The sequence below is a fragment of the Mytilus edulis genome, chromosome 9, assembly GCF_963676685.1.
Source record: "Mytilus edulis chromosome 9, xbMytEdul2.2, whole genome shotgun sequence".
In the NCBI taxonomy this organism is placed as follows: domain Eukaryota; kingdom Metazoa; phylum Mollusca; class Bivalvia; order Mytilida; family Mytilidae; genus Mytilus; species Mytilus edulis.
In genome coordinates this window covers 10,113,108-10,137,119 of record NC_092352.1, presented here as the reverse complement: position 1 = coordinate 10,137,119, position 24,012 = coordinate 10,113,108, and the positions used below count along the sequence as shown (strand labels likewise).

The 24,012-nt window shown below is 29.2% G+C and overlaps 1 protein-coding gene across 31 annotated transcripts in view; it reads right to left on the bottom strand.

Moving 5' to 3' along the window:
* LOC139489498 (glutamine--fructose-6-phosphate aminotransferase [isomerizing] 2-like) overlaps positions 1–23,940 on the bottom strand; it is a 41,999-nt gene extending 18,059 nt beyond the window's left edge. For 5 of the 31 annotated variants that reach the window (XR_011656190.1, XM_071275954.1, XM_071275950.1 and 2 more), the window contains exons 1-10: positions 23,812–23,921; positions 14,078–14,185; positions 12,351–12,449; positions 11,891–12,016; positions 11,509–11,567; positions 10,475–10,609; positions 10,030–10,091; positions 8,232–8,311; positions 7,822–7,845; positions 5,152–5,181 (exon numbers count right to left, since the gene is read on the bottom strand). Coding sequence is in view for 29 of the 31 variants with exons in the window: in XM_071275954.1 (XP_071132055.1) it covers positions 5,152–5,181; positions 7,822–7,845; positions 8,232–8,311; positions 10,030–10,091; positions 10,475–10,609; positions 11,509–11,567; positions 11,891–12,016; positions 12,351–12,449; positions 14,078–14,185; positions 23,812–23,818 (730 nt within the window). In the remaining 2 variants the exon portion in view is untranslated. Of the gene's footprint in view, positions 1–5,151; positions 5,182–7,821; positions 7,846–8,231; positions 8,312–10,029; positions 10,092–10,474; positions 10,610–11,508; positions 11,568–11,890; positions 12,017–12,350; positions 12,450–14,077; positions 14,186–14,915; positions 15,261–23,811 lie in introns of those variants that run through there. The other 26 variants (XM_071275969.1, XM_071275965.1, XM_071275971.1 and 23 more) reach the window with 13 other exon arrangements.
* Positions 23,941–24,012: the final 72 nt, after the last annotated feature.

The window sequence follows — 24,012 nt, the reverse complement described above, 5'->3', positions numbered from 1 at the left end:
GGTATCTTCTAGTCAATTGGAGTAATAATTTAAATGATGATGTAATTTTTTATTTCTTAAATATAAACTGTGGAGGTCTTTTTACTGAAGGAAAATTTTCATCATTCTCTGTTTTCAATGCACATAAAAAAAGGTATTTCAAGATATCCACACATACAAGAGGATGCTTCTGCAAGTAAAAGATGTCATTCCCTCAAAAGAATTAAGTGATAAATCGCAATTGGCACTTTAACCAATAAACTTACAATGCTTTTCTAGATCTCAGTTTTTAAGGGAATAAGACTAACATTTCCAACTAGGGGCCCAACCTTCCACAAGATGAAAATTAGGATAAGCACTATTGGTATTTTCATGAAAGTTTAAGGGGCCCAACCTGATTTAATTTAGTTTTATACAATACAAATAGGATATACTGATAAAACATCATTGATAAACAAAAAATAACCTAAATTACAGACTTTAGTGTAAAAGATACCATAAGGCACATGAAACAAAGGTTGGTGTTCAAAATTCCCCACATCAGAAAGTTTTCTTAAAGTTATTTACCCGGTAGTCATAAAACAAAGTCAAGATGGAGATCAAGGATTTTGAACAAAAAGAGGTCCCGACAACAATGCAATGTTAAGAGTGGGATGTCTAAAAAGTTTATGCAATAACCATATACACCACCCCAATCCACCTCTGTTCATCTTTATCAAATAATTACAGATGATGAAAAAAAATCACTTCTACAAGATAATTTGAAAATCATGCTACATAATACAAAGAAGATTATTGTTAATCCAAATTGTTTAACCAAATTATAATGCACAAGAAGGACTACAATACTGAAGTATCAGTATAAATATCTACTGGTTTCTATGAAATTCATTATAACACAAAATTGTTTAAATCAGACAATCTATTAATACAAAAGAGAACACAAATTAAAAAATAATGTTTACTATAGAGAAACAATGTTCAATTATTTAAAGCTTATAGTCTTTTAGTATAGAGATATGTTGTACTTTCTGGTATACATTGTATAAGATTTCAAGCAAAGACATATTGGTTAAATGGATGATATACATTTTATGTATTTGTTTACATGATCATTCTATGACTAGCCATTCACAAGAAAACTTGCAGAAAGATTGAAGATTGAAGACTGAATGATATTTATTAATATTTTCAATGACAAAAACTAAACGTTCTACTTAATTAAACATTATATATTACCGATTACCAGCATGTTACAACTTCCGTTTTACATTAAATCAATTACATAGAACAGGTTTCCTAAATATTTTCCAAAATGTTACATTTGTCTGATTTTGATTACAAAAGTTAAGAAAAAGTTTTGTTTGCCTCATTAAGTTTGTTTCATTGAGCCTAAATATGGTATAGGTTTTGTACTATAGATTTAATGACAGATTTTATTTTATTTCCAAACAAATTATTTACACATAATTTTCAAACTCAAATAAACTGCTACAGCCTATGAAATATTTATGTTACAGCTAATCAGAACTTTTAAGTCCCCTTTGCCTCTGGATTTCAGATTTCAATCTAACAATTAAAATAAAATTGTCATCTAATTTAATAAGAAAATGTGATTTAGCTGAAGTACTGATGTGATAAAATAAAAGTAAAAGCAAAGAGAAAATTGAGAATGATAACCCCAAATTTTTGGCTTCTTTATTCTTGATTTGAAATAAATATGCGAAGAAGGCACTTTGTCTCAATAATTTTAAATGCATTTTATTGTGTATTCAAATAAATACAATGGAATGTTGTTCAAAGTATACCACTAATTATTATAAGACTTGACAAAAAAAAAAGCTCCATGGATAAAACAAAAATTCAAAGTTTGAGCACATAGCGACAGCATAGACTATCTTTCCTTATATAACAGAAGTTGATTACTGTTATGATTGTTGCACATGGACACAGAGATTGTTGTTTACATCCATTCTGTTTGTGGGAGTATAAGGGAAAAAATTGAATAGAAAACAAACCTATACCATTCTTTTTGTAGTAGTACTTTGAAGTACTACAAAAGTAGAGATAATTTTTTTATCAATTCACATGCAAATTATCAAAGAAAAACAAAGTTTTATTACATAATTTTAATAAAAAATGTGTTATTGATTAACTAGGTATTCCTTTAAGTTGACACTACAAGGAAGTCACATAACTTTACAATAGCTGGGAATCAGACCATATGTTTTATCAAGAACATGTGTTAGATTAATTTTTTTTACAATCATATCTTATATCAGGGTGATCATTTTATTTTACAAAGACGGCTCATAAACTTCATAAACAAAATATATCTCAATGTTTCTAATCTGATAAAAAAAATCTTCTTAACAAAACCCTAGAGTCTCTCAAGAGCATGTGACACTCACAAAGGACAATGTGCATCTTTGACAATGGATACTTCAATAGTGCAGACTAGAATATAATTCATGACTAAAATATCTTTTTTGTTCATCTTGTTTGCTGACAATTTTTTCTGTCTACTGCTGCTATGGGGTGTTTAAAGACCCTGTCTTCCCATTAGGGTCTTCCATGGTTGGTTATTTCAGTCTACAGTTTCCCTATCTTCTATAGTTTTTGCTCAAAACACACAAAAAATAGTATGAAAATAGACCTTTAAAGGCACCAACACCTACAAGTAGACAACTGACGATTGGCCATGTTAACTTATTTATAAATCTTGTCTTGCTTATCTTATTTGTTATCTAAATTTCCATTAATTTATTATATTTATCAAGAAATACACAAAAATGAGGAAAAAAAAAATTAAAAACATGTAAAGGGCAGTAACTCCTATAAAAGAATTTCAGCAATAGGAACTTATTTGTTGATCTTTTTTGCTGTTTAATGTTTCTTCCTAATTATCACAGGTTCAGGTAATGAGCAAAAAAAAAACAACAGTAAAAATCATCATTAATTCTAATAAGGAGTGGCCTGATGATAATGTTAATGTTGGGAACCAGTGAGCTATTAAAAAGAAGGTTGATGTGCACTTTTTTTGAATTTACATCAGCTGGAAATTTGATTAGGAAAGCATGTTGCTTTATTGACAAATGATAACAGCTGCAGTGAATTATAGTCAAACCAAGCAAATACTACCAAATAGAGTTTCTGTTTCATTCCATTTACTGAGCAAATGTTAGAGATTTCCAATCAATATGCTAAGAATTTTTATTGCACTTATAAATAAGGTACATGCAAGAAATCAAAACAAAAATTAATGTAAAAGTAGATTTGTGTGATGTAATGTTTCTAACAGGTTGATGAAAATAAATTTTATCAAAACAATTTTATTGAAGCAATTCTATCTCATTATAATTATAATGGAGGTCTGTATTGTATTATGATAATGAAAAGAATTCTGAGATAGTCTAGCTTGGCAGTCGAGACATCAGAGTGCAGTCCACAAACCCAAACTAAAGGGCTGCATGAGTCTGTCTGAAAACCTTACAATACCCATTTACAAGTAGATACTTATTCAATTCTTTACAAATATGATACTTTTATTCAGAAACTACCCCCTGTTTTACAAAAGAAAGCTTTACTCCCCTCATCCCTCCATTTCAGCGATGTGCTGCAAGTCTGGGTAGTTAATGTCTTCCATATGTGCTTGGCTCTAGATGTCCAACAACCCCAACAAGTTCTTAAAAGACCCACATACTTAAATTAAGAGCAATCATAATAACTAATGATAGAATGTCATTCAAAAAGATCATTGCAAGAGGAAGTCTGCACATGCCTTAACCTTTTCACCTAACAGACTTGATATCACTATGTAATGAATTTCCAAAATACATAAAAATCACCATATAACAAGATAATTCTATTCATAATATTGATTGAATAATTATTTGGTGTTTAATACCATTTTTAGCATTATATGTATTAGCTTTTTCATGACTGTTAGTTTTATTGAAGGAGGAGGCCAGAGTCCCCCGAGAGAACAACTTATCTTCACCAGGAAAACTGGTGGCATTCCTAGTCAATTGATATATGATTTGAACCACATAAGGGGTTTAAACTAACACTCTTGGTGGATTTAAACAACTTAGCCACAGAGACTCCTTCTACTTGTAATAAAGAATATTAATATGTGTGTTGCATTATATAAGAAACACTGTCTGGAATTTGAATCACACCACAGATGTTTTATGCTATGCTGTGGCAGGTCTTGTTTTCTGGATTTGCAAATTACGAATTTTAAGAATAAATGACCTTCTGAGCTTAACTTTCCAGCAATCAAGAAAAATCTTCAATAGCAATTAAAATAAAATGAAATACATTCATCCTAAATGTGCCCAAGATAATTTTGGTTTTCTTACCATTATTATATATATATTAGTATTCTAATGTCTCAAATATAAATTAAATGAAACAATCCACAGTACCAACTTGATCATGTGGTGTTTGGACTACCACCAACCAGCAATGTCTATATTTCTACAGGGTGTAAATAATACAATAGTTCATAGTAGGAGCTTTGAAACTGGTGTGGAACCTAAAATCTACATACCATCACTCAGGTATATTACACCATATAACCATAGTAGTATGTCAACAAAACAAAGGTCCATAACTCCTGAGATGATGTCAAATATCTACCCCTCCCAGAACAAATAATTCAAGATAAATAAAAATATTTTCTATTTGAAACCTAAATCTCTTCATGTCATAGTTTCTTTGATTTGTAATGGTATATTAATATTATTCTTTTACTGTGATTTCTAAATTTCATCTATTCTTTGTTATTGGTGAAACATTTACAAATAATAATGTTATTCCTACAAAATGATGACAAAAACAAATCTATGAATAAATCATACATGTGATAAATAAAAATAAATAAAAAAACAAGATAACTGCAAAAAATAAAATTTGTGAAGTGCTATAAAATCTATAAATAGAATTCAAAAGACCATATATTTCCATGGATTATTTTTGGAATTTATCACATGTATGTAATAATTAGGTTTATGAAGAGTTATTTCCCTTTCCATATTTTGATTTTGTGCCATGTTTCAGTTTTGCATCAAAATAAAAGCTGCTAGTGGTTACAATACAAAAGATAAGCAATGCCAAACTGTAATATGCTTAAGAAAAGCATTTACTGAGAGAGATAGGATAGAATACCTTCATTCTCGTCTTTTATAGAATCTCTACCTACATGCACAAAGTAAAGTTTAAGTTTACATTTTACAAAATGCACAATTACTGCTCAAATTTAACATGTATCCAAATCTGATTATATGTACATGCAAGTAAACTTAACAGAGAAATATGTACAAAAGATATATCCGAGTTCTCCATGATGTGTTCTATATAGTTCTATGTAAACATTAAATCCTGTTACCCAAATCTTTAATCTAATGTTTCATGGGTAAAACTGATGTGGCCTCGAGTCAATGCAGTTTCTTTTGGACTTAACATAATCAGGGGCTAAAATGATTGACGAAAGCATGGAAATGGTGTTGGTTTTTCTTCACCTTCTCTAGTATTATAAAATGAAAGGGGAGTTTTCCATGTTTATCTTAAGTAGAATACAGAATTACATACCAATTTCTACCTAGATGACTTAACAATAACCATAACGAAAAAAATTTAAGAACCTTAGTGAGCACGCTCACATACCCCACGTCCCCGCATTGTCATTGGAGAAATTAAATAGGTGTAAGAAAAAAAAAATTGTATAAGAAAAAATATTAAAAAATAATTTCCTGTCAATATGCATCTCTTCATAGTATGTCCTTATTATCATCAAAGTTTCATGAAATTCTGTTGTGTGTTTTCAGAGAAGTTGAGATGACAAACTGTTGCAGAAGTACATTGAAGCAAATAAATTCAAAGGGACGTAACTCCTAGAAAAAAAAAATTATTGTAATTTCCTGTTGATATGCACATCTACGTAGTATGACCTTATTATCTACAAAGATTCATGAAATTCTGTTGTGTAGTTTCAGAGGAGTTGCGATGACAAACTGTTGCAGTAGTACATTGAAGCAAATAAGTTCAAAGGGGTGTAACTCCTAGAAATAAATTTGAATCCTAATTTCCTGTCAATATGCACAACAACATAATATGTCCTTTTTATCTAAAAAGCTTTCAAGAAATTCTGTTGTGTAGTTTCAGAGAAGTTGCGATGACAAACTTTTGCAGTAGTACATTAAAGTAAAAAAGTTCAAAGGGGCGTAACTCCTAGGAAAAAAATGGCATTGTAATTTCCTGTCGACATGCACAACTACATAATATGTCCTTTTTATCTAAAAAGGTTTCGTGAAATTCTGTTGTGTGGTTTGAGAGGAGTTGCGATGACAAGAAACAGGACTGACGGACTGAGGGACGGACGGACGGACGAACTGACAGACAGACGGGTCAAAAACATTATACCCTCTGCAACTTCGTTGCATAGGGTATAAAAACATCTGGATGGCTGTATGACATAAAGACAGAAGGACATGTGGGGGGGGGGCATAGGGTTAAACTATTTATCTGAGTCAAAATGACAATATTATAAGGTGAGATTTTGCAACATAAATTCAAGTTTGCCCACAAGTAAAATTTCTTTCCCTTCAGATTAAAGAAAAAAATCTAGTTGCTTCTAAAAAGCATGCAAAGAATTGACATTCACAAAAATATTCAAAAGTTTACTTAAGGCATGAATAAAGAAGCATAGCTTATGGACAAGTAAAAAGTAGAAAAACAAAATAAAAGCTTGGAAACAGTATGTTCTGTATTCTATAATCATTTCCAAACAGACTATTGTAACATTATATATATATATAAGCTGTGCAATGTGCCATATAACCAATCCATGGAGAACCCAGATAACACATATTTGTAATATTATATATCTACATAGAAAAGAATATCACTACCATATATATAACTTATCTTGAAGAATGTAATTAAAAAAACGTTTCTTTAAATTGGTAAATGAATTTGTATAGGGTATCAGCATTGAATTGTCAGAATTTATACTACATGTAGTATTATTCAGCATCAAAAAGCAAATAGTTTGTTTATGTTGATGAAACTAAATTACATATTTTGACTTCAGGGGAGGGAATACAGTTTCAGGGGAGTTCGATGGAGTAAAAATGTTATGTCATTTTTAATTAAATAATAAATTCAGGGAAGACATTATCTTTCATATTTTATTCATTATTTGATATTTACTTTGAACTAACTTCCAGTAAGTGTGAGTACTCTGTTTGTTTTTGATTGCTATTAGCCATATTTGTTTTTTTCAATTATTGATCAGGCCTTAAGTTTTCCTTTAAACTTGTATTGTCAGGATCTTTTATCGCTTACTATTCAATAATGCTCATTGTTGAAGGCTATACAGTAACCAATTGTTGCTTACATCCATGTATTTTGGTCTCCTTGGTAATTAAAGCAGTGTTGATCTCTTTATTTGTTAATACTGGTCATATTTGTTTAAACTCTGCTTTGTAATGCTGTTTTTCAAGACCTCATTTCTTCATACAACATATTCTAATCACAAAAAATAACAATGTAATCTGAAACTGTATTTACTTCCCCTTAATAATCATTTCTTTAAGCACTTATGAAACATATCAACATATGATCATAAAGTTAAAATTTTACTTAAAGATAAAAACTGCTTCCATTTAAAGTAGAATTGATGAAATTGTATATACATTTAAAATAATGAATTTGTGTGTAGGATATGTTCACTACTGTACAGAAATGGATACACATTATTAAATTAGTGTGGCAGTATATATTAGCTAGGGCCTAATTCAATAACCTTTCTTTAAATAGCACAAAAAGCAATAATACCTTTCTCATCTAACACAGCTCGACCTGCATGCACAAAGTAATAATATAATCATCAAATATGCTTAAAACATGCTAATTAGTAATCCCTAAACAGCTGAGGCAACTTAAATAAGCTTCCAACAAGGGAAGTAACTTGCAAAAAAGGAAAAAATATGTTAATGATCCTGTAATTACTTTTTTAAATCATGATCAGGAAAATTTCAGACAAGCCAATGAAAACTGGGAAACTTCAGCTTAAAAGCTGCGTTGATAATACAATTAATAATGGTAAGCTCACAGACTCTCTTGTTTAAACCTTCCAAACAAGTAAGAAGAGAATAGAGATGTGTGAGTTATGTACAACACTGATACAATTGTGGTGCAGATTATACCTGTATTTACACCTGTCTGACCCCTGTAACGAATCTTACCTTTACTATATAATACAGGTATCTGGTCAGTTAATAGTTTGGCCTTGCTTTTTACACCAACAAGCAATGGACTTCCTCTCCTAAAATTTGTGAAAACATAACATTAATTCTACAGTAAAGAATAGGCCCTGTGAAGTTTAAGGATTTCATCATTTACCACAAAAGGCCTGTCTTTTCAAATGAAAAAGAAAGGGTACATGTATAATGAAATAAACAAATAGTATGTAAGACTGTTAGACCTACACTATGCACCAGTACTTAATTTTTAAAACATCAATGGCTTTAATTATTTTTTTTGTATTTTTGTTACTAGATAGATTAGGGAAAACCTTAATTTTTGGAGTCATTGCATGAATGGATAATTACATAGCTACACACGCCTGACTGTGTATTATTTAACATTCAACCGCAACCAAATGGAAGCTACTCAGCATGGTTTACTGCAGAGTTTCTAGGTGTCCTATGATCTAAGCATATCCCAATTTGTGTATTTAATATCATGTCTTAATAAGTTCAGATGTGCTACTCTACTCATTTGGCACATCCAGAAGTGCATTCATTTGTAAGTGTATTTGAAAGGACAATTTAAAACGAATTTCCATTTATAAACAATAAACTAGTAATAATTAATGCTATTTGCAACAGTACAACAAAACTATTTAGAGCAAAAGTCAAGTTGTACAAATGATTTTTATAATTTAAATGTCCTTATGTATATCATTAAATTCATGCATCAAAGTTTTTCACATGGTGAATTAAACCTCATACAAAACTTGTTTAGTAAAAATTGCAAGACGTAGTTAATTACAAGTGCAGAGTACCTGCAATTATTTTTTCAATTAAAGCTTTGCTGTAAACACATATGCTTTTATATTGGATCTTTTATCAGATGAAAATGGTAATGACAATTACAGGTCTAAAGTTAGCCTCCAGGTCAACAAATAGGGGACAAACTTTCAAAATATATATTCTAATATCACGCTATAAAGTCGGCTACTGGTGCATATTTGTCTTTTGAACTTACTATCTTTGAAAGAGATGTCAAAATGCTTTATGTACATATAAGTATTTAGTGTAAGGTTTAAAAAGTGATCGGAGGCCATAAAGATAAGTATACAATATGTTCTTCTGCAGTCATAAAACCTCCCCCACATCTTAACATGCCTGTAAATCACAATAGCACAGAAAGCTGGGGTATTGACATTACTAACATAGGAGGTTATAAAATACCCAGCAAATATTGACACAAACTATTAAGACATGTAATTTATTTGACATTAGTTAATTTATGTGATTAAGAGATTGTTAAGTATAAGGGCATTGTAAATATTTGTTACTAAATATAATTAACAAAATCTTGTTTGTCAATTGGAAGGTAAGTACAAGAAAGCAACTATGTAATTTTGCTAAATTTGTTCATAAGGAACTTTTTTTTTAAATCTGATTATAATAAAAATTATGGCATGTACAGAAAAAGCATGCCCAACAGGTAACTACTTGCATGCTTCTAGATGACCTTCAATCATAAATAAAGCCAGCAAATATTCAATCTTTTCAATTGCTTTCATTAAAACAGATCTAATTATATATTGCAATATATATATATTGTTACACATTAAAGTTTGAACTATTTAAAAAAAAAAAAAGTTCCCATTGCAGGATATAGGGGATATTCTCCATTTGACATGCATATGCAGTACATAAACAACCAAAGGCTTATAAAATTAATAAATATAAATTAATTCAGGGTTGTGAGTTTTAAAACTACAATAAGATAGTCAGGGTTGTACGAGTTTACCTTGCAGCTACACATTCTCCTGGGAAATGTCTACTCATCAAACAGAGAGCAAATGCTCCTTCCTGAAATAAAACAGAAACGTTCTAAAAAAAAACAACAAAATAAATGAACTTTATACCATAGAATACAAAAGTTTATATTTACAAAGATACAATATGAACTTGGTAATTGTCTAACTCCACACATTTCCAGAATGATCATTTTTTTTGTCTTATTAATTTCCATGGAAACTTGCAAACTGTTGGAAGTGTTATTCAGGACATCCTGAAAAATAGTTTTGTTTTTATTCATAATTAACATGGATGTGTCTCCAGGGTTATTTACCAACCCAAACACTTCCTGGTTTTAAATGTCTCACCAACTTTTGGAATGATAATTCCTCACTTTGCCTTTATGATAGTTTTTTTTTTTATCTTTTCAATGATGTGTTTCCATGGTTACTTACCAACTGTTGGATTGTCAATTCCACACATTCTCTGAATGATATATTGTTGTCTTTATGACTATCATAAATGTGTTTTATCATTTTAGCAATGACCTCTGTGTCTGTTTCTGATTCAAATTTATGACCTTTCTTTTCCTGAAAATTACAATTACTTTGGATTAAAAATAAGGATAACACTTTACAAATTTGATAGATATGAAGTGCCTTTGGCCTTTCCTTCGTCATTTATCTAACTTTTGTAAGCTATGAAGTCATACATTGTGTTTAATTATAGAAATGCTTTCTCTTGAAGAAAATAATATGCACCTGTAACCTTGAGTGAATATGAAATGAAAATTAATCTATGAAATTGCAAAAATATAATGGACCTATACTGAAGATTCATTATTATTTTTGTTGGATACCAATTTGCATGGGTTTTGTTGATACAGGTGAACCACATATTAAAATGTTCAACGAATATAATATTTGCAATAGACTTTGAATACAGATATTGGCAAACCATGAAATCAAATATCCACAAATATGCAAGTTTTCAGCTATCCACGAAAATAAATGAATCCTCAGTATTATATGTTTCATCCTGTTATGATCTTATTCTAAATAGTTACTTGTTCATCAAACTGGAAAATAAGTTTTGTTTTTTATTTTTGTATCAAATAATGCATGGAATCAACTATTCAAATTCTATGCTCCTTTTATAATGTTTGACTAAGAAAACAATAATGTTGTCTGTTCTGAAGAAATAAATACAAATTGGTCCATTTAATGCAACATTCTGTTTAGGGGAAACACCTACTTATTTTACATTTATAATTGAATACTAACGTGTCAAATTTAATGAACTTGTTAAATACATTATATTATTGTATAAAATAGATGAATGAATTTTAAAAGATATAATGCAAATAGGATGCAAAGATATGATATGAGCTGGGAGGAGACTGGAACTGACGTGATATGAGCTGGGATGTGTCTGGAACTGCTAATCTAAGTTTTCTAACAATAATGAATGTATGAGTCTGTGTACTTACTAGTAATGATTTAATATCTTTGTAATTTGTGATGATACCATTATGTACAACCATGAACTCTGTGAAAAAGAAAAAAATGTGACATTATTACATAATTTTCAGAACAATTACAACATTGCTACTATTGGCTAATGTTTTCAAGGATCACAACTCAGAATTATGTCGTAATATATGTTGTAGAAATTGAGTTAAAATCTGTGTAAAATACCTAAAAATCTATAACTATAAGAAAATGTTCTCATTTCTAATTTTTTGAAAGGCATTGCACAATCATGAAAGATTGAAGCACCATTAATTTTTAACTTGTTTGGTGTTTAATTTGGGAGGCAAAGCACTGTTTACATAAAATAAAATGTGTTCTTTTTTCTTGAGACACACTTACCGTTATCAAGATCAGATCTCTGTGGATGGCTGTTAACTGAACTAGGCTCTCCATGAGTGGCCCATCGTGTATGAGCAATGCCAACATGAATTTTGTATTCTTTTTCATAGTTGACATTTTCTAATCCTGTGCCAAGAGAATAATAAAAATAATGAATGATGCACTTCTACACTATACATGAATTTGATATAAATGACCACAACAATATATTTACAAGTCATTCATTATTAAAACAAATATATATGAATCAAGAAATTCAAACATCTTTCTAGCTTCTCATAAAAGATCAGCCATATGATCTGATAACACAGATATGTTGCTTCATTTTACCATGAAAAAACAGTATTATAATAACTTTTCATTCCAATGTAGTCAATGATTGTCATGTATTTTTATTACATAAGGTGACGTCTTTGTATCTGACAATAATTTTACAAAATAAGTTTGTTTCTGAACTTACTTTTAATTTCATCCTCCAGCATGGACACACGACCTTTACACTTGACCATCTTAATAAGGTTATCATTCTGATCAATCTCACTTCCCTCAAATGCAAGACCTGAAAAATAAAAAATAAATTAAAATTATAAAATTTTTTAAACAACTTTGGCACAAAAGTTTCAGAGTAAGTTATTTTATGTTTTTTTTTTTTTTTTATCATTATATGAATTTATTGAATTCAGCCTTTTCAACTGATTTTTATAGCTTGTTCTTATACTGTTCTGTTAAGACTACTGTCCCAGGTCAGGGAAAGGGTTATGTGCCCACAAACATTCTGTATGTTCCTTCTTGAAAAGAGGAGCCTGTAATTCTGTGGTTTGTTGCTGTATATTATATTTAATTTTTGGTTTTGTCCCTAAATCAGGCAGTTATTTTTCTTGTTTGAATTGTTTGACATTTGTGATACCTTTTATATATTGCTCTCCATATGGGTTTTGCATATTGGTGAATGCTAAACAGTGACATATAGTTGCTAACGTCTCTGACATTTGGTCTCTAATTAATGGTTATCTTATACGCAATCATACCTCATTGCATTTTTTGAAGTTGAAACAAATGGAAATTCGTAACACATTTGATTAATATTCTGGGAAAAAGGCAAGCATTATTCTGTGTGATTATAAATTTTCCAACACTGTTATAATAACAAGTCCTTTTTAGATTGTTTTCCCAAAAATATATCAATTTCTTAAAATTAATAGTTAAACTTAAAATACAAAAAAAACCAAATGACTTCAGTTCAATTGGTTAACTCTTATGTCGTTTTATTTTCACATTTACAAAATATCAGTTGTTAAAAAAATCAAATCTTACTTCTACTCAAAAGGTAACTTTTTAAAATAATTTTATATATATTCAAGGATTTGTACTGTAATCTTACTATACAAATTCTTGATATATTTAATCATAATTTTCTATAAATATTTACAAAAAAATGTAAATATCAGACATATATTAAATATTTAATATGTAAGCTTTTGAATTTATCATGGTTTACATCAAAGTTCATGCTGTCTACTTCTATTCAAATTAAATCTAAAGAGAATAATCGATGAAGAAAGGTAGATTTATGGTATACCGCCATCTTGGATTGTACAATCACAGTACAAAATCAGTCTAGTTATTTACCCAAATCTGCAAATTTGGAAACAGATTTGCAATTTAATGGTTAGACTGGGTTTTTTTATTAAGAAAACTTGTTAATTTATTGTATCATTTCAAAACATTTTAACAAATATCAAATTTGTTTGGTTTTTAAAAACATTTTTTTCAAATGAGCCACTTAAGGGGAGATAACTCTTTTAGTACAAAATTTATAATAGGCTAATAGGGAAATTTTTAATAATTTTGACTTGTAGTAAGAAAACAAGTTCGGTGACACTATCTTTTCTTTTCGATTTCTTAAAACATATTATGAAACCTATCTTTTCACAATTTATTTCAAAATTCTGTCTCATAATTTTTTTTTTATGCACACTAATGTGTTTTTTCATGAACAAACTAACCAAATTTAGGCAATTTTCAACAACACATAGTTTGAAAAATAGCATGGTGACCCATACGTTTTATTATACTTTTGAAAAAAACATAGTAAAATTTTTATTTTGGCAAATTATAAGAAAATTCTGTCTCAAAAAATATATACTTATGATCTACCTTAAATTTTAAATGGCTGAAAAAAATTACCTGCTGAATCATAGCCTCTGTATTCCAATCTTTTCAATCCATTTATCAAGATCTCCAAAATTTCCTTTCTTTTTGCTGGCACTAAGAAATTCAAATAAGCAAATATTCCTGCAATGAAAAAAAAACCACAATAATCAATAGATTTGTTTACACTTAAAAATATACTTATCTAATAAAAGTATATGACTCCATGTCAAATCTTATGATTAGAAATGATTATTTTTGGTTTACCAAATGATCAAAACCATTTTTAGAAAGTAAATCTTATCTTTTAAATTACAAATACATGAACAAATATTGAAAGTATAATACTTCCATGATCATAAACCTATCCATTTATAGGTTTGTTACTTAGGACAAACAACATTTTTAAAGGCTTGTTTGTTGTTTTTTGCTTTATGATTAATTTTTTTCAATCATTTATGAAATTGATCTAGGCCAATATGTCGCACTATGATCAGTTCCTGCATCTCTTTCAGCAAATGAACCAGTAATTCCAAAAATCCTTTACTAAAAGATTTCATGATTTTCAAAACATCATTTGCAGATCAGACAATGAAAAAGTACTTCCGTTTTGGAATGTATAATATACCGTGGATTCATTAATATCTGTTGGATACCAATTTTTAATGGATTTCATAGGAACAGGGGAACCACGAACTCAACTGTTCAACAAATTCCAAATTTTCTAAAAGAATTATGCAGACTTGCCAAAACCATGAAATTTAATATCCACAAAAAATGCAAGATTTACAAAAGAAAATAAATGAATCCACAGTATCTGTCTTAGAATGTCCAATATTTTTCACTTCAGCTAATGCATTTTTCACTTTTATACCTGCATTATGGATCAAGAAATCTGTACCCATTTCAGCAATAACTCAAACTTTTTATCATAAGCTTATGTTGTATCCAAAATAATAATTTAAATAACAGAATTCTTAAAGAAATGTTCTGAATGCAAAATAAACAACTACAAAAGAACTTCAAAATAATTATAAAATTCCAAATTTATCTTTAAATTTTCTCAGCAGTTTGTATTACAGCTGTTAATTGCCAGAATTAAAACAGTAAATATCAGATTTCCAAAAACAAATTGTACAATGGCTAAGGTTTTCACTTAAGGAGTGAAATAAACTCGGGAAATTCCATGGATTACCAAATTCGTTGAAATTTGATAAGTAATGCTTACATGTATATAAATGTTTATTTATGGCACTTCCTGGATTGATTAGACAATAGATTTCGCTGAATATGCTCGACCAATCAATTAACAAGAATTATAGACACATAAGTTAGGTAATCAAATACCCACTATGAAATTATGAACCATATACAATCTAGGTATTTAAATTCTATACAGTAGACAAACCTTGATTGAAGTTTTAAATAAATTAATAATATGAACCCGGTAGTTTGCAGTGTGTTAAAAAGAAAAATTTCAAAACTTGAATTAAGAATATGTGAAATTAAACTAACATTCACCGCTTAATAAGAATAATTAGTTAATCAACTAATTGTTCTGCAGCTAATAAAAGTTTTGGTCTCATTTATATCTTAAGAAATTAACAAATGAGTTAGCAAGCCAAAAACGAGTAGATTGTCGATGTCCTCTGTTAAGCATGGATTTGTATAGTTAGTGACTTTACAAATCAGTGTGCTCGGTTAATTTAAATCATATTAACTACAAACCAATTGCATTATAAAGATCTAACTAGTCTTTTTAATATCTGTGTTTGCAAATTTTAAATTAATGATAACCTTCAGCAATACAAATAAAATGCTTATCTTCTTAAATCAATCAACTCCAAGTGCGGAACACTTCATTTAAGGATTAGTTTACAAGTGAATATTTCAAGTTAACACTGACAAAGATAAAAAAAAAATACAAGCAAGATTGAGTAACCTTGATCAAATAAAACAGAAATATTATAAAGAAAAGAAGTCTTACAAAGTTCCGAAAGCAAAACAGTCAACTTCTATTAGGTTAGAATATGGCAATGATATTAGTGATATAGAATTTTATTTTCGAGCTGAGCCTGTTTTTGCATCATTGCATAAAGTAGGGGTATCGGTGGCCAAGTGGTCTAAGTAGTTACTACTGTAATCAGTCAACACTGAGGTTGTGAGTTCTAACCCTGATGTTGTTGATATAGGTGTCTTGTGTGTTTTTATACAGTGTACAGAAGACATGATGTAGCCAAATACTACAAGAAATTCCTAAACCAGGAAAGGAAAAAGATTACCATTTCATACTATGAGTCACTGGGAGTATTGAATGGTATGACCCCATAGTAGGTGAAAATCTAAGTAAAGTAAATGTTTCTTTATCTGTTCTAATCAATGTTTTATTAATAATATCTCTGCATGCTATTCAAATTCTTTTGTGATTACTAAAAAAACATGATGTTTAAATTAAATGGTTAGGGCATTTAAAGTCTGACCTGTAAAACAAACAAATACTTTTAATTCTAAGGCTTGCAAATCAATTGTTAAGCTAGTTCCAGGAAGCTGTTTTTTTACTTTAATTCTAAGGCTTGCAAATCAATTGTTAAGCTAGTTCCAGGAAGCTGTTTTTTAACTTTTAATTCTTAGGCTTCCAAATCAATTGTTCAGAAGTTTCTAGGAAGGCGGTTTGTTCTTTTGTCATTCCAAGGTTCTAAGAAAATGAATGGAATTGCCAAATTATCATTTATACAAACTATACAAGTTTTTAAAGTTTTAAATCATAACACTTTATTCAAATGGTGCCAAATCAAGTAATCTTCCTTTATTTCAATAAAAAGGTTCTCAGAATTTTCTCAGAATTTTTTCTAGGTTGAAATGTACCACACTGATAAATCTGAGAAAATAAATTATCAATACTTTACAAAATTATCCTTTGATCTTACTGACAAACTGGCTCAAGCGGGAAAATCAATCTCATTGAGATGACCATTGATAATCTTTAAATATCATAATGTTCCAAGATTAAAACATACCAGCATCTTTTATAGGTTTCAACTAAATATTAGATTTTGTCTTTTTTTGACTAAGGGACAGATGATAGAATATGTACACAGGTTTTACTCCAATCTTTAAACATTATATCATATAAGATAATAAAGATAAGCATATGTATGTAGCATGTGGATGAAAGTCAATCCCTTTTTAATATCTTTCCTATTATCTTTAAAATTGTGTAAATCATTTATTTTCAATTCAATTTCAGCAGTCATGTGACATGAAAATATAAGATTTATAAATAAACTTGTGAAAATTAAAATGTCAAACATTATGAAAATTATAAGACACCACTGTAACAAATATATCCAAGATTAGTTAAAGTCTCATGGAGATAACGTTTAAATAACATTATCTCAAACATTTACTTTAACTCCATTAACTTATATAGACTTTAAAGGTTAAAAATGAATAAAAAGCAATGTCTTTTGTCTTTCTTTCGTAGTTTTAATATAAAGAAGAGTATACAGCATTATTACCAACAAGTCAAATTATCACCAGAGACCAAGTAACAAAGATGTAAACAACAAAAGGGTATGTCTTTCTTCCTGAGAATTCACATTTAATAAAAACATGATTACTGTCCTCTACAGACCAATCACTGTGGTTTTTTTATTGAGTAATCCTTGTTGTAGTAAAATCATTATTCATTAATACTTGAAAAGTGTCATTAGAGATTATTCCCAACAATATAACACATATCACTAGGTAGTCTAGGAATTCTTTCTCTTTTTGTAAATTTTTAGACTTTGACTTTTTGTACAAGCACCAAATAATCCCTTATAGTTTCCATGGTTTTGAAAATTCAAAAGTATATATTGTCAAACAGGAAGTGACAGACTGTCGGGCAGATCTGAAAATTGCTTTCACAGTTTAACTCATTATAATAAAGTTCCAGACCAAAATCAATTATATAGAAAAACACTGAAGCATGACTGGAGCAGGACCCCCTTAGGTCAATCAGTCCCCCCCCCCTTCCTCATGAAAAGTTTGTGATCAGCAACTAATTACTTATTAAAAGTATTGTAAACAGGAAGAGAGTGTGAGGCAGATCTGAATATCCTGCAAATATATGGTACAACTGATCATTTTAAAGTTCCAAGCCAACTATTAAATTATACCATAATTCAGAAGCAGAAAATATGCAATCACTTTTTTACAAGGACAGACAACAGGCAAGGAGAGAGCAGTATACCATCCTTTTCTATATGGGTAAAAAAAAAAGAAGATTCAGTTATTTTTATTTTTAAGTATTTTTTCAACTGTAAGTTATACGACTCAGAAAAGCAGAACATGTAGATGAGGGACTTCACCAAGTAGATTTCTGACATTTTTAAATACAGCAGAACAATAGTTGTTAAATAAAAGGTTTCTTTTTAGTGTTATTGTTTACATGATATATGATATACTCTACATGCTAGCTGACTTTAAAATCTTTTCTTTAAAAGAAAATGCTATGTAATACATTGTAGCATATTTTTAAATACCCAATTTACACAAATTTGACACAAGAATGTTATTATCTAAATTATACATCATGAAAAAGGTAACGTTTTCTCAGAATTTTCTCAAACGGTTTTTCCTTTATCTAAATAAAGATAATATAATACCGGTATTAAATCAGCCTTACATGAATACGTGAACAATACAATAGACAGACAATACAGTATAATTATTTTAAATAGAATTGTTAAGAAGTGATGGCTGATCTTAGGTAGACAAATTCTTTATTATATAATCAGTCAAGACATATCGTGTTACGTCAATACTCAGAATAATAACTAACCTACTTTAATATAATAATCATAATATGTATGAATAAAAAAATAGGACCAAGTTTGACTGAGGCAGCAATTGCATTCAAATAATATCTGACATGACCTAAAAATGCTTGTATATATACTGCAGCTGTGCTATTTGAGCAGTCAAATTGCATTGACCGTATATTCATATGTGATATAAAGTCACTGACCGTATATCACCTTGTTTATGACGTTGACAATGTGTTTCCGTAGAGTTTTATTAATGACATCAATAAAACATACAGGTTCGCGGAAATTTTACGTCTTCCGCTCAAAATAAGGAATGATGGTTTTTACCCTAAATACTTCATTTAGAACAGTTATAAGAGTTGCAGTATATAAAGAATAACCATACATTGCCTCGAAATATCAATGTTATTTGTACTCGGCTCGAAACAGGTAGAAATGCTAGGCACAGCCTCGCTTTCTTCCTGTTTCTAAGCCTTGTTCAAATAACATTGATATTTCGAGACAATGTATGGTTATATTATATTTAAAATACAAATAGACAAAATATAATATTATTGAACTAGGCAATTCCTGAATGCCAGTTATTTGCATCCAAGTAAGCCCAAATATCAGAAGTAATAGATAAAATGGACTTGTAACACCTTTAATACTAAAAAATTAAACTTCTGTAGTGTAGAGAAATTTACATTCATACTTCAGAGTATGATTAATGTAATAATTTAACATTATCCAACATGTCCAATAATATATTTTGTAAAAGTAGTTAGGCAAGAACCAAACATAAAATTTTGCATGGAAAAATAATCAATGAAAATACTATTCTAAATGATTAAAAACGGCTTTTGAGTGAAGGTTCAGTTTGTAAAAAAACTTTTGTTCACAAACAAATATTTATTGCATGAATGTCAACGGTTAAAATACAGGAATAATTGGCTGATAAAACAAATTTTATTTTTATTTTTTCAAATAAAACAGCCCTATAGTTTATTAAAAATTATGAATTGCTATTTTTTTTTCCTTTATTATGTTTAACATCAAACAAGTATTTGACAGGTGACAGCTAAATTTACAACATTGGTATATAAAAAAATGTTCCTCGTTTCTAAAAAAGAGAAACTTACTGGTTTTCTTTAGTTGGTTAAGCAAAGATTGCTATATTTATAACATTATACTATATAACTCTTAAAAAAGGTGATAAAATTTTGGACAAATAATATAACAATTAACAGACATGTGTAACTTTGACAAACTGATTCATGAAAGAAGTAAAACTTTGAAATATCTTATAATTATAGACAATTTACATGTTAATTTCTCATTTTTTTCATCTTTTTAATTTATAACGTCTCAGAACTTTATGCCCCAGATCCCTTTAACAAAATGTTAATGCCACATCATGCATGATGTCATGTATGATTACCACCCACACAAACAAACTTCCTTTACCAGGAGAGATAACATATAACCTATCATTACATCACTGAAGCTACACCTTTAATTGGTCTACCTTTTAATGAGTTTGAATTAACACCCTTGTTGCTATGATTTCAATGGTATTTCTTCAAGAAATGGTGATGCTTGTTTAACACTAGACTAGACATACATGGGAAGACATATTTCTGTTGAACTTTTGAAAGTCAGGATGGGTTTATGTTTTCTTCCTTACTTTGGCAAATCGCTAAAATAATGTGGGAACATAAAACTAGATGAAAAGAGTTTTTTAAGAAAACAAAGTTATGTCATTGAGGACATTGACAAGACCTCTCTCTTTTATTCCAAACTTTTTCCTGTTTAGTTTGATACTCACTTAATTATGCATGTTATGTCTTCTTTGACTATTAATGACGTTAAAATACTAAATCCCTGTGATGTGTTTTAGTCGATTTTAGTATCTGATGCATGATTTTTTACTATTAATTGGTTTTGGCTTTTAACTAGCTGTCAGTAACTGCGAGTACTCTCAAATCGTATTTTCTTGTTAATTCGACCTGTTGATACTGTTTATAATGCTTTTTTTGTTATTTTTTATTTATATGGATCTTGTCTGTACACCAGCTTTGATTATTTGTAATATCCTCAATTTTTCACTTATTCTTACAACATTTGTATAAACTTCAAGATTATAAAAAACCGGTTTTTTTCTATAGTGAACATTGATTGGTTAAATATTTCTCAGTGTGTTTGAATTTGTTTGTCAGCTTTTTGGTCATGAATGTTTGTCTCTAATATTTATTTAACTGTGCATTTGTATTCAGATATTGCAGATCAAATTTATTCGTTCATTGTGTAATCATACGTTTTTTGATTGAGTTAAGTCTGCCAATTGATATTTTATCGTATGTTTTTCTATGTTGTGATGTTATGCTATTGTTTCGGAAAAAGGGAGAAGGTTTGGATCCATTAAAACGTTTAATCCCGCTGCAAATGTTTGCACCTGTCCTAAGTCAGGAATCTGATGTACAGTAGTTGTCGTTTGTTTATGTAATATATACTTGTTTCTCGTTTCTCGTTTTGTTTATATAGATTAGACCGTTGGTTTTCCCGTTTGAATGGTTTTATACTAGTAATTTTGGGGCCCTTTATAGCTTGTTGTTCGGTGTGAGCCAAGGCTCCGTGTTGAAGGCCGTACTTTAACCTATAATGGTTTACTTTTTTAAATTGTTATTTGGATGGAGAGTTGTCTCATTGGCACTCACACCACATCTGCCTTTATCTATGTTAACTGGTTGTCATTTGTTTCTTGCAAACTGAAGCCAGTTTCCTAAACTTATCAAATCTGCAAGTGTGGTTTGACCAGTTTAACAAAGATTTATTAGAAAGTTTTATTTGTTTTGATTGATTGTTGGTTGTTTAATGTCCTTATTTGTTTTCAAAACTGCTAAACAGGCACAGCTTTTTAACCAAACTATAACCATGCTAGCTGTAAACTGAAGCTAGATTGTTAACTGAAACAAATATGCCCTTCATGTTATTATACACAAAACTTGCAATGTTCACGGTTATCTACATGTAGTTGGTGTTTCCTTTTACGATAATACATGTACATGTCACAAACAGAAAACATGTAAACCCAATTCTAAAATGACCTGTAATTAATCAGCTCACTTACATGTGAAGGTAAAAAAAGATAAACCTTTATTTTCTTAATTTGTACATCTTTAATAATAAATGACATTGTCTCATGTAAATCTGTTGTTTTTCTAGTTCATTTACAAAATAAGATAATCATGACGATTGTTATTTTTTTTTATCCCTTTGTCTATCCTGTTCAATACCAATAAAACATTGCAAACTGATTGGCTTGCAAAACATATGCATCAAAACATTTCGACCATAATTTATGAAGTTTATTCATTGGATAATCATCAATATATTGAATATATTATACAACTGTTGCTTGATATTGATCAAAGGCAGATGCTACAATACTGTATATGTACAAAAGAAGATGTGAGGTGAATGTCAATGAGACAGCAACCCAAAATAAAGAACAGATAATTATCTATGAAAAAAATCAAATTTCTTTATGAAGATGTTTGGGAAAAACTATAAATAATTCAAATTTCTTACACAGAAAAAAAAAACAAGAAAAAAGAGAGAACAGGACATTGCAAATCTAACTTACACTGTCCATCTAGTACAATACAGGGTTGATAGACATAAAATATTATATTTATATGTTCTCATCTTATATATGCATGTAATAATTGCCACTGGACATTAAACAGACATCAATAAATCCAACAGACTGAACTAAGAGTCTGTACAGATATTATAATTAACAATGGCTATCATTTAATATGTCAACTAAGGAAACAATATTGGAATGAGTCAATCATTCGTAACTTCAATATTAGCTGGAAAATTGGCAATCTGCAATTCTATATGTATTTTGACGGAAGAAGTTAATGTTAATTGCTGATCTTAAATGTTTGGTCTCTGTAAAATTTATTTTCAACTTGTCTAAAACTAATACATTGTACATGAATGATGTAGACAATTTTCTTAAATTTTACCATTGAACATTACATTATATTCATATTCAGTTCTAAAAGGATCATTTAATGTAATTTTAATACTCCCTTTAAAAAAAAAAATAAGCTATTCGGTATTTTCCCACTAAAAAATAAAATCTTTATTCTAGTAAACTTGGGACTTAAAAGATAAAAGTTTCTGCATTGAGTAAATCTGTTACAGAAAACTGAGTTTGAAAGTTAATAAGCACCTACACATTCATATGTAACTGTTTAAACAGTTTAATCATATATTGGAATCAAGTCTGAATAAAAAAAAATTAAAGTGCATGAGCAGATATATGCAATCATACATTTGTATGTCCATTCTGATGTAACTGATAATAGTCAACACACTGTACCAATTCAGTTGAAAAAAGCATAAGTAAATGAGTGTCTTCCAACCAGGAACATATACTGTTCCCCAACCATACATATACTACATATCATGTAGCAGATAAATAAAATATATATATATATGGGTATATAAAAAAAAAATGTATTGTATATTGTAGAAACATAAATGTATATAGAAATAATAAGTTTGATATCCACTTTTAACATCTTAAATTGTTACAGTACAATATACAAATGTATATATTTAATACTATATCAAAAATTATGTATATGATTATGGTATAACATTAAAAAAAAAAACTAATGTTACAAATGTTTTTGTACATTCACAAAAAAAAAATCAGCAAAAGCCAACTTGAAAAATTGTTGATGATGAAACAAGGGTAAGATTGAGATTTCTGATGAAAGCAGAAACTATATATACTAAGTATATAAATTACATGTCTGATGAAATTAATCAATAAATTGAATAAATGCACTATCAACACTGCATAATTCGAATGGCTAGGCTGTGGTTTTTTTTTTTTACATATATATGAAAACATTAAATAATTTAATGAGATAACAAATTGTTGATTTATTGACTTACCACACATATTACCGTCCTGTTCTGTCAAGCCCAATACACAACACTGTTTACCTGTGCCACGTTTTCTGATATAAATAGTGGATCTGGTACTTTTAAGAAGTCATACAGAAAAAGAAACCAGTTTATTATAACCTATCCCTTGCGGTATTTACTAATTTTGGTATTGTTCATTTCATCATACATTGATTGAACAAATATATT